At 37.6% G+C, this 12,158-nt stretch overlaps 1 protein-coding gene across 1 annotated transcript in view; it reads right to left on the bottom strand.

The window, feature by feature from the left end:
* LRP1B (LDL receptor related protein 1B) overlaps positions 1-12,158 on the bottom strand; it is a 590,048-nt gene that overhangs the window by 270,192 nt on the left and 307,698 nt on the right. Inside the window, exons 5-6 of the mRNA XM_042877971.1 lie at positions 3,560-3,679; positions 2,186-2,314 (exon numbers count right to left, since the gene is read on the bottom strand). Coding sequence (XP_042733905.1) covers positions 2,186-2,314; positions 3,560-3,679 — 249 coding nt within the window. The remainder of the gene's footprint in view (positions 1-2,185; positions 2,315-3,559; positions 3,680-12,158) is intronic.

Here is a 12,158-nt window from a genome sequence, read left to right as displayed (position 1 = left end):
CTTTTATTAGCATCAGAAAATTTTATGTAATGCTTAAGCTAACCCAAACCTCAACTGCTTCTTAACTTTCAAACTTTTTACACACAGAACTGAAAATTATTTTCTTCATTTTTTTTTAAATGTTTTTGACAACTGTTTTTATGTGCAGACTAAATGGATGGCTTGCTCTTTCTATCCTTATTCTCCTTAGGCTATTAATGGAAATTAAAGAGGTGGTTTTATTTTTTTGTTTATTTTTACCAAGAGCTTTTTTGCTTTTTCCTTTAGATATAACTGCCTGGATTTTGTTCTACTAATCAATCCACTAAGCCTCTCACTGGATTTCATATTCCAGACGAAGACTTCTCATTGTTGACTAAGCATCAGGAATACTTTGAATGTCTTGCCAGTAATAGTCTAATTTACATACCAGGGTAGTACCTCTTCCCCTGCCCAACATGATGTCACTGTCTAATTTTTAACTTATGAACCATTTCATTTTTTACACTTTTTGGCAAGACTGGTCCCTAGTTACTTTCTCACCTATCCTTCTTTTCGTGTAGGGCAACACTTTGTTTTTGTTTCTGCTTGAACCTTATCTTACAAGACAGCAACATGTGAAAAACAGTTCATATTATCAGTGAAGCTATAAATATAACATTAAGGTTGAAAGAAAGCTACCTTCTGGAACATGGAAATGTCACTATTTTCCACACTGTAAGCTGGGTGCAATGAAGCAACGTCAGCTGTTATATGTCACTACAGCTTTTGTCACCTTCTGTGGCATCATTATTGTGGCAACAATTTTTTTGACCTCTGTGCACTGTGATGAGTTCATCCCAATTGTTCAAATATTGATCATTTAATTCAGCATTACTTCAAAGAAAAGTTGTGTTTATGCACGAAAACAGTGTAACAAGCAGTGCTTAAGTCTTTGCAGCATCATGATCTTATTAGCACTAGCTTGCAGTGATTTCTTTAGTTCGTGACTGAAAATAATAGAAGAAATGAAAATGACCATAAAACAGACATGATAAAGAACCAAGAAAGAGAGAGCAGTAGCTCTTCTCTGTTAATAGACAGCCTGACTCATTTCACCAAGACCATCAAGACACTGACAGTTCATTATAACACTGAGACAGACATTTTGCTGTATACAAGAAAGGAAACTCAAAGGCTCATCTCGAGTCCAATACAGGCACCACGAGAATTTCCTGATCTAGAATGGAGTTATTGATTTTTATGTAGTGGAGGAAGAAGAGTACTAAAATTTTTTACGTTTTATGAACTTTCTTATCTCACAATACTTGGCAATGTATTAAAACGAATTGCTTAGCTATGATGTGGATCAATTTAAAACTTGATACTAGCTGTAGCAAAACACCTAACTTACTGGTGTTCAAGTCAGAACATACGTAGGGATGCTATTAACTTGAGATATCCTCAAAAAGAGCCAGTAGACTTTCAAATTTTATGATGATAAAATAGCTACAAATAAGACTCAAAAAAATACGTAACAAACACAGTTGTATACTTGGCTCTTGAATCATCATCCATGTAGAAAACTTGTTCAAGAAAGTGTTGGCTTTTTAATATAAGAATGTTAAGTCACCTTGCTGAGGGAAAAAATACATTGTACAACATTGTTTCCTTAAGCACTATTTACTATTTTCCTCAAATATCCAGTTTACTATTACTGATGAAAACATGCACTAACTTTATTATTTATTTATTTATTTAAAGGTTTGGTGTGAATATGCATATCATGAAATTCACCTCCTGGGATATTACAAGGACAGGGCAATCTCGTGCCTTTTTTCATCCTCAGGGCACAATTACCTCATGATCATTTCCTCTGCCTTCTCACTACCTCCGTTGTCTTCCCAGAGTAAATAACCTGTTTTGTCTGTGTGAGGAAAAATCTTTATTTATGAAGAGAGACAAACTGGGAACTATTCTAATTTTGGCTGAACTGAATATTTCACTTTAATTAATCATGACCATATAATAACTTCTGATATCTCCTTTGGAGTATTGTCATAGAACATGAAAAGCTGTTCTAGAGTTGTTATGTGGCTCTTTGTAATACAGTGAAGGAAAATCCATCTTTTCCGCAGGCAGTTCTTTCCACCTTTTCATACTTATCATCTACATGAGACCAAAACAAGAACTGTTTTCTATAAGGTAAGGAGATATTAAAACTTACCATTTTTGGCCTTGCAAGATTTGTTATCAGGCTGAAGAACGTAACCCTCTGCACAGCTACAGGTGTATGATCCATCCGTATTTATACACATCTGGCTGCAGCTTCCATATGTATTACACTCATTCAAATCTAAAGGGACATGAATGAGATTGATGAAATTTTATTAAAAAAGGAGTTAAAAAAATGAATTAAAATCGTAGGAGGAAATTTTGATCCATTAAATCACTGTAGAAAGGTGATTTACATATTCCTTTCTCAAGCCATGACATTATCACCAATGTCAGCTACTGAAATAACTCCAGCAACCAAACAGAAGGCAAAGACTTCTCAAGTTTAATTGCTATTTATTTTTAAAGTTAAAACCTTCATATGTCCAATTAACATCCAATGTCGACATTGTGTTAGGGAGACATCTGGACTCATATTCTACTAGAAACCATTTCTACTAAAAATTATCAGGGACTATGAATGAAACAACATTTCAAGGGAGCAAATTGATTATCCCTCTCAACTTATTAGTGCTGGAAATGCCTTAAAGTTCCTTAAATGAACTGTCACAATTTCTAGATTAAACTATCATCCACTGCATCAAAAACTATGTATGTCTCTAATCTGAAGAGCAGCTCCTTCAAGTAGGGAATATAGACATAATACCATAAAATCAAGACATGCTGTTTAACAGCGGCTGAGAGTTTAAGTAATAAATTGACATTTTAAAAACTGCTGCTGAAATTATTTCCTCAGCCATGTTTTCAATCACAGAACATGACAACCATAGAGCAAAAGAACTCAGAATAAATTGCATTTATGAAGAATCTGGTTTAGAACTATTACTTGAAGAGAGGAATGATTGGGACTGAGGAACAGAATTTCAATCTACTTACAAAAGGAGAAAAAAAAAAAAATAAAACAAGAATTGAATAACTGATAGAGAATTAAAAAATCACATATTTTAAAAAAGAAAAAGAACACTAATTTCAATAGACATTTAATTATGCTAGAATAACTTTCCCAGCTGCATTGCATGATATGGGAGTGTTCATTTATTAAATTGTGATCTAGATGTGATTTTATGGACATGAGGTGACATGCTGTAAGGTTGTGCTGCACAAAGGAGTTAGCAGGGATGTCCTGACCAATTATGGGGGGCTGTTTCCCCTGCTTCATTCCACAAGCCTGTGCTCATTTCCTGATAAGCAAACATCACTGAGCATGGGCAAGGAAGCTCATCCATGCTCACCAGCTTCCTCTTGGTCTTCCAGTATGTCTCCGAGATGAAAGCTGGTAGCCCACCACCAGCTCTTTGCACCTAACAGACATCAAGGAGTCATTAAGAAATTCTTGTGTCAATCCTACAGCATTCTTCTTATTTACCTGTGCAGCTTCTTCCATTACTGCTTGTTTCATAGCCATCTCCACAGTAACACTTGGTGCCATTCCTGGTAATGGCACATTTGTACTGGCAATTCATCTGCTGGCATCTGGGTAGCAATTCTGTAAATAAAATTATTAAGAGCAAATTGTTACTAAATATTATTTTTATTATTGCCAAATCAGAAACTTTAAATATATATGTTTGTGTAACATCTGAGGAAGGAAATGCAATCACCATTTCCATTAGTTGTTGGAAATACACTTACGACACATAATGCGTTGTCAAACATTTGCTTTGAAAATTGTATTTCTGCAACATAATAAGAAGAAATCACATTCCATTTCTACCAAACATTGTGTACAAGTATATAATCAAGGCATACTGTTGCTCTGCTTCAATATTTATTTTTTGTACCAGTCATATTTAAAGCAATGATTCTGGGGGAATAAAAGAGCACCAAATCTCAACCGGTTAGATTATAGTTATAGGAAACAGCAAAGGCTATGAGAAAGTTTTCAACATCTATGTTGACTGTATTTGTCATATACATTGATATTTTGAAAGCTTGCTTTGATTTACCAACACATGTATAACTTTCACACCAATCAACGGGCATACATTCCGATTCAATAATTTAGCATTGGATGTTTACTGTAGAATAAACATTGGACGTAGTATATGACATTACTACTGAAATCCTTCATACTATGTATTGCTTAAATCCAAACCACCAATGCAAGGCACAATGTTAACAGTCAGAAGAAATATTGCAGAAATAAATACTGTAATGTTTTCCACCCTGCAACAGCATGAAAACAAACTAAATAACCACTTCTCAGCCTGAAGCTGGATGAAGTGCATCAATTATACTGCTGATCAAAAGAAGAGTGTTTTGATGAGCAACAATTTTCCCTACAGGAAAAGGATTATATAAAACAATTGTAAAAGTTTATTCCAATATATTTTTTAAAACTATATGTAGATGCATCAGAAAATAACCTGAAAATAAACAGAAAAATGTTCCCTTATAGGACTTTCTTAAAGGATCTGGGAATGTCCTAAAGAAAAGGACAAGTCTATAGTTTAACACTGGCAGTTATAATGCATCTGATCAATATTCATCAAGTTCTACTGGAGGCCAGAATTAAAATTAATATGAAGAAGAGTCAGCATCAGCATCTGAAAACCGGGGTTTCAGTTCTGGAACATCTGCTGTTGCCAAAATAAAGTTGACATTCTGGGAGGAAAGTGGACGTGTCTGCTGCCCAAAGTTGTACTTACTATACTGCAATAATTACTACAAAAAAAGCGTCACACAACTATCAGAGGAAAGTCTCTAGAATTTTATAATCTGCACGATCTGTAGACTGACCAGAGACTGATAAACTATCCACTGCCCAAATCTGCCCATTTTCCAAGTGGTTTGTTGGTTATTTCTCTGCCTTGAGTGCCCCTGTGTAAAGGAATGAATTTTGGCGGCAGCTTGATGTATTGGTTTTTTGTCTCTAGTCCAGTACTTAAATCTGTTACATCCTTTCAAGAATAAGTCCCATTCAGAATGCAAACAAGAAAACTTCCCCTGAGGTAACCTAAAATAGGGTTGCACACTAAGATGTGCAGCTGGAATCAAGGCTGATTATATAGTATCTGTTTATTTAACATTTCTATCTGCACAAAATCAACATATACATTTCATTTTCTAAGCAAGCATGGATCAACCATTCTTTACGACCTATAATTTTCTTCCTCAAATATTTATCTTGTTCTGTACAGCCAGTAGCTTTTACCAGATGATAACTATTTGACTCACTAATGGGACTTGGCTTGTTTGCACTCTTTCCATAATGGATACAGATAGCCAGCAGTTTAAACTGGAATAGTGAGACCTGTACACAGCCAGTAAAGACTGCTGGAGAACAGCAACAGTAAATTGGCAACTGAGATCCACTAAAAGAAAGTGAATCAAACCAGCTGATCTGCTCCTTTTCTTATAAAATCTGTTGCTATCTAAATTATTGCAGTAAAACATAGATGGGTTTTAATGACATAACCATTGCGTTTTCTTTACAGTAAGTACAAACCAGATACTGTGCGTAGATTATTTCTGCCAAAAAGTATTTCTCGTCGCACATCTCATCACTCATTCTTTCCACACATTTCTATTTTTCACACTGTCTATCACAGCTTTGCTGGTGTCCTCATCCCATCTGCTGTGCTTTTAGAAAGAGCTTCTCCAACAAGTTATTCTGCTGATTTCCTCCCCATGTGCAACTACTTACACTTGCTTTGGTACAAACTGAGTCTGATCCTATTGATCAAGTAGAAAATATTTTCAGATTACTTTTCTCAAATGACACATTTGACAATTTCTTGTCAATAAAGGTTTGAGGCAGTTAAAACTGGAACACTGAGCAAACCCAATTTTTGTTCTTGCATTTCAGCCAGCAACAACAAGGAGCCTTACACTACAACTGTTTTCTCCAGTTTCCCTGGAAGGATATGACTGGCTACCCAGCAGCCGGGAGCCCTTCAAACACACCAGACTTTCCAACAAATCTGTTTAAGAAGCAGTGTCAACAGCCATATGCTTCTGACTTCAAACTAAGATTCCTCTTACACTAAATTATCAGCTAGATTATTACAACAGAAACTTCCATTCACAGTTCCATTACTGCCTGTGTGAGAGACGTCTTCATGCCCCAGAACATTTCTGCTCTACTGCTGAACCTCTAAATGTGTCAGGGGAGCTCACAAATGGAAAAGTACAAAGTATTGCAACAACACCGAGGGTAAATAAATCTATGTTCTATTTTACTAGCTCTTCGGCTTTCGTCACTTTAAGTAACTGATCCTAAAAACCTTTGGATAAAAAAAGGAGTTAACTAGCCTCTGGAAATGTTTGAAGGACACGCTTAGGAAGACAGTGTGTGCATTTATGGCTGGGTTAGATTTGTGGCAGTCTACTTGGGAAGAGGTGAGCAGGCAAAGAAAAATCATAAAGCAGTGAACATCAATATATTTAATGTTCCAGACTGGAAATTTAAAGGAAGAAAAATTAAGGGCCCCCATTTCTAGCCCTTCCATCCTTGCTTTAGGATAAAGTAAAATTCTCCACCCATTTTGGTCTCCCTTTCTCAACGTGAATTAGTTTACAAAGTACACAGGCAGTGAAGAATGAGCATCACCAAGCTTTCAACTTTTACCACATACAGAAACCTCTAAATTTGTCAAGCATAGTATTTCTGCTACAAGATTTAAAGGAAGAAGCTAAACTGAGGGAAAACAACAGAAGAGAGCTTTATAGCTCATAACGAGACCCACAATTCAAGACATGGAGCTGCAGAGCCAGGCATGAGATTTTCAGAAATACAGGATAGCAGAGGTAGCTGTGAATGCCTTTTGGATGATTTATTTTCCCTAGGCCCAGGGTGTACTGCCAGCACTGATTTAGGTCATTTTGTTCAGTATTTTCTTTCTTCCACAGGAGACATTCAGGGCAGCGTTTTTTTCTTCCTTATGTCCCATGAAAGCCTCTCTGAAGCTGGGTTCCAGCTCTATCACAAAAGCCACCTTGCTTTCTCAAATACACCCGTGTCAATGTCATGCTTATTGACTTTCATGTTCTTCTGAGTCTCAGGTATCCAGTCCCATAGGAGAAGAGTCAATCAGGCAAAGATGCTGCTGATTTCATCTCCCTTAACATGATATAGCTCTGACAATGACTCAGAGGAGAGGTAAGCTTTTTGGACAAACTGCTCCCACAGGATTTTGGAGTAATAAAATCCTGGCTTCATTTATTCCTTCTGTGTTCAAGGAAATATATATGCTTATCATAGCCTATCCAAGATGAATGATATGCAGATCTTTCCTCCTTTGCATGTCTTTTAAATGAATGAATGAATGATATTAGCGGCCAAGACACCAGTGAATTCTTCCTTTTCTTGCAGAATGCAGCTCTTTGTGGCTGTGCCCTGATGGATACCATGGGGACAAACTTGGATTTGAGTGGACCCAAGGAAAGGCTGCAGGGATCAGCAGGGGACAGAGAGCTGTGAGTCTGCCAGTCTTTGTGTTGGCTGTGCTGGGAGCTGAAAACTATAAGCAATCATGGCTGCTGTCTCTTAATATATCACAGGATCAAGAGTGGGAGAAGAGAGACTATTTAAGCTAATGGGCTATTGGCAGAAGTACAAATGGGTACAAATTGCTCATTAATAACTTGGGGCTGAAAAAAAGACGTTCTTAACTGTTACTGTAATCAGGCTCTGAAACTCCTCTTTGAATGGAAACAACAAAGACAGGAAATAAATAAATACTTCCCACATGGATTATGATAGATTCATGAAAGACAGCATATGGAAAGGCCCCTGGAACACCAGACACTGCTTTCATGACCCAGGAGGTCTCTTTTACTGCTGTATTCCTCAAGCAACAAAGCATCTTATGCTAAAATACTGTTTTTCAATTTGGAACTGAGATTCTTTTCCCCTTGTCTCTAAAACTCCTCAAAGGAAAGCTTATGGGAGCTTGCTGAATTAGTCTTCTCATTGTACTCCATACATATCCTTATTTTTCTTAAATATTTGTATTCTTTTTGGCAGCTTTGTGTTTCCTGAATATATTTGATCTTATCACTCTGTTATTCATTGTTTTTATGATTCAATATTCATTCACCAATGTCTAGACTATCCTTATCACATCCAGGCTGTAAGCCTTATTTTTCTTTTCTAGTTCATTTTCAAGTTTTTGAAGTGCTATTCTTTTACTTATGAGACTCTTTAATATAATTTACCCAAAGGGTCTTTGTTTGTATTTGTTGTTGTTATTCCTGTTTGTTGCCTTTTTTTTTATTATCGTTGACATTATATACATAAGATAAAGCTTTACACTTTGCTTCCCTGACAGAAAAGCGTTGCTTGATTGATAGAATTCAATTGCTGCACTGAAATAATACAGCCTGTTTTTATCTCACATTTGTCGGTCATTTTATTAGTTTTGACTATCATACCATAAAAATATGACAAAAGTGTAATGATCTTTGTCACGCACCCCAGGCCATAAGTCTGTTATGGTAAATACACTGCTGAGAAAGCGAGATGAAAATCTGAGATCAAATTCATAACCTTATACACCCATTATGGTGACCTCAGCCAAAGTTCAGCACAGAAGCAAGGATCAAATTCCAAATAACATGCACTATTTGGGGGGACAAAAACACTTCAGGGAAAGAAAAACAAAGATCTCTGTTTGCCCCTAGGCTAAAACTTAGGTAAACATTTTCTCCACCTACTTTTCGTGTCAGATCCAGCAGCAGCCCCTGCACTGGGTCTCCAGGTGAGTCCTGGCTCGTGATCAGGAGACTTGGGAAAACACATGACTAATGCTGGCTTTTATTAGTCCCCAAAATAACCCACTCATCTAGAAAAACAGCTAGAATTAAGGAGCCTGCAACACTGAGACTTTTACAGATAAGTTCTGCAAGCTAGCCTCCAGGTGCCTAGCTGCAGGGATCAGTTAGGTAGCATAGATCAAGTGCACAGACAGGGCAACAACCACCCCGAATGGCTGAACTGCCTATTGTTGACTGCAAGTTGCAATGCCTGCATATACGCGAAATCCTCTTCCTCTGTATCCTGGATGGCACATGACTACACTTCTTCGATTCCAGAGAGCAGAATCTTTTCCTAAGGCTTGGACGTTAGGCTGACATTAATATTCCCAGGACATAAGCAGGGAAAGGGTATCTGAGAACGGTTCTTCTTATGGGTGCAAAACTGTTCCTGAGCAATCTGTACAAGCACAATTGTCATGTAAACACCAGGCAGCAGCTTTAGTCATCTAAGTTACTATCTTTAAAAAAAAGTTTCATCTATACTGTACAAAAGCCTGTTCCTACTACTACATTTCTCCTCCACTTTGGGAAGCCTTGGTACAAAGTGCCATGTGCTGACAATTAAATGTTGCTGAACAAATTCATGTATCATCTTAAACAGACATTACAATGTATTTGTCTATTTTATGATTAGAAGAAAATTACACATCTTGTTTAACAAACTTCTTGTCGGCTCAAAACCAGAAGTACCTTAACTATCACTACTCTGTGAAAATGGTCATGTCCTGCTGAGTAACAAGTGATTAACAAGATATTATTAAAAAAAGACAGATTTCTTCTTCTGTCATTTTCAACCTAATTAGATCAGGAAAAAAAAAAGAAAGAAAAAAAAAAAAAGGGGGGGGAGAGGAATGTTGGAGGAAGAACAAAGCTTAAATAACCAAATCAAACCTTTCAAATCCATACTGCAGTCAGTGTTCCTTTTCAGAAGTGAAAATATCCATCTTCCACGTATTAGCTAACAGCATCCCTGGACAATATTCATGAATAAATTTATATTTCAAGGATGTACTACTGAAACTTCTTCCTGCCTAAATCTTGACCTACAATATTTGGCTGAGCTTCAAAACAATTTGCTTTATGTAGCGTTCCTCAACCATAGCATCACAAAACATTTGAAAAGATGAGATCAGCAGGTAGTAGGCATGTAGTGAAATATTAGCTTCACCAGTGGAAATGGCTCATTATTTTGACCTTTTGCTGTTTTAGTTATACCTTGGCTGTCATACACGTACATAAGCATAAGCTAAGGAGAAGTTCACCTGGGAGAGTTCAAACTGGGCAAGTGATTTCATGGCTGAAGGGAAGAGACAATTTATATGGCTATTAATCTGGATATAGGATAAAGATATAAATAATATATATCCTTCAAGAATACATACATTTAAATTTTTATAAACCAGCGTATAGTTTTAGGTATTTTCACAGTATTGAATACATACAGGTTCACTGAGTTACTGAGAATCATCATTAAGTTATGTGTGTCTAGTGAGATGTCACACACACTTACAAGAAGCCTGACAATACCGAACACATTCATTAATAAATCAGAAGCGAAAGCAGTAGCTAACAAAGTTCGTGCATGGTGACAAGAATGGGGAGAGTGGATAAAATGCAGAGGGGACCTGCAGTCGTCCAAAAGCAGGCTTAGTAATCCAAACCTGGTCATACAAAATGCATTTACAGAGGTAGCTCCTGACTTCTCAGTATTGTAAGTTGCATTTCTGTGCCTGAGAAATGCTTGGGGAGACAAAATACAACTCGGTGGCTGGGGCAGAGCAACCTCTAGAGGAAATACAATTCAGCAGCGTTCTGGGAAGGAAGTTAGGAAGCTTCTCTAGGGAGCCCCAGAAATCTAAATATGGATGAAGAGTCTGTCCCTGGTAAGGTAGGCCCCTCTCCTGAGCCGTCCTTTAATTATTCACATTCCAGAACTGAGTCCCTATTCTCCTCCCACCAGAAAATACTTCTGGGATTTCCATTTGAACATAAGAAAGCACCATTTCATCATGAGGATAGCTAAACACTAGGACAGGCTGCCAGAGAGGCTGTGGAGTCTCCATCATCATAGGCATTTGAAACCAGACTGGGCATAGTGCTGGGCACCTTGGTCTGCGTGACCCTGTTTCTCCAGCTGGTGGTGACAGAGGTCCCATGGCCTCTGTAGGCTATGCCTTCTCCACAAAGATCTGCCCCCAGCTCTTCATCCTGCAGCAGCCTGAAGCACACAGTAGGCACAGCTGCAGGCCATCTGCTGGGGGCATGAGACAAGAGGATAAGGTCAGGATGAGAGTGGGGTGACAGGTGAGAGGGTGGTGGGAAGGCAGACTGCTCCCGTGGAAGCAGCTCTCGCCTTCTCTCCCACCTCTCTTCTAACCTCGAACTTGCCTCCAGCAGTGACAGCTGCACAAAGCTGGCAGGACACAGGAGGCTGTTCATCCTTGCACAGTTAATCTCCAGTTCTTCAGTCAAAGCATACAGCATGTCACCTTCGAGACTTTTGCACTAGTCAGCTATCTACTTAGGCAATAAATAGAGCCAGCTCTGGCATCAAAATTCAACAAAAAGCAAAGTCACTCACCGAGGAAAAGGAAAATTATGCTCTATTCATCAAATGAAGGAATAAAAGGTATTTAAATTTCACAATTGATAGGCACTCCAATGTAAACTCCCATGTGATGCTGCATTGTACAAGTGCAGTTGTGAGGCTCTGGAGTGTTAAACTTTGGATGTGAAAAGCAGTTGTGGAGGAGAAATAACACACTGGCAGTACTGATAGGTCAGCCAAATTACACTACAGATTCTTCCATCTGCAAATTTAAAGTTAGATATTTCAAAAGAGAGTATACATAAGCTAATTCTGATGAAAAGATGCCTCATGCTTCTGCTTCTTAAGTACCACTCTCTTTGACCATCAAGTATTTTAATCATTTTGTTCACCCTGATACGTATATACTCAGCTTTATTTCACATTTTGCTGATGCTACTTTGCTATGTGCTCAAACACACTGCTGTTGCATCTCAGGATTTTTTTAAATAATGCTTAGTATTTATGGCTTTTCTTTTTGTAAAAACATATAAATATATGCAGATGAATATCTTCATATCAATCACATCATCCCTTTACTGCAGGTATTTCAGAGTAGTAAGAATTTTGAGCATTTTAAAATAAAATAACCTCAAGCTAAAAACTACTCAGTAGAGTG

Source organism: Lagopus leucura, unplaced genomic scaffold (genome assembly GCF_019238085.1).
Source record: "Lagopus leucura isolate 7727_CA_CO unplaced genomic scaffold, USGS_WTPT01 Super-Scaffold_100019, whole genome shotgun sequence".
Classification (NCBI taxonomy): Eukaryota; Metazoa; Chordata; class Aves; order Galliformes; family Phasianidae; genus Lagopus; species Lagopus leucura.
The sequence above is the reverse complement of the archived record's forward strand: the minus strand, read 5'-3'. Positions and strand labels throughout refer to the sequence as shown.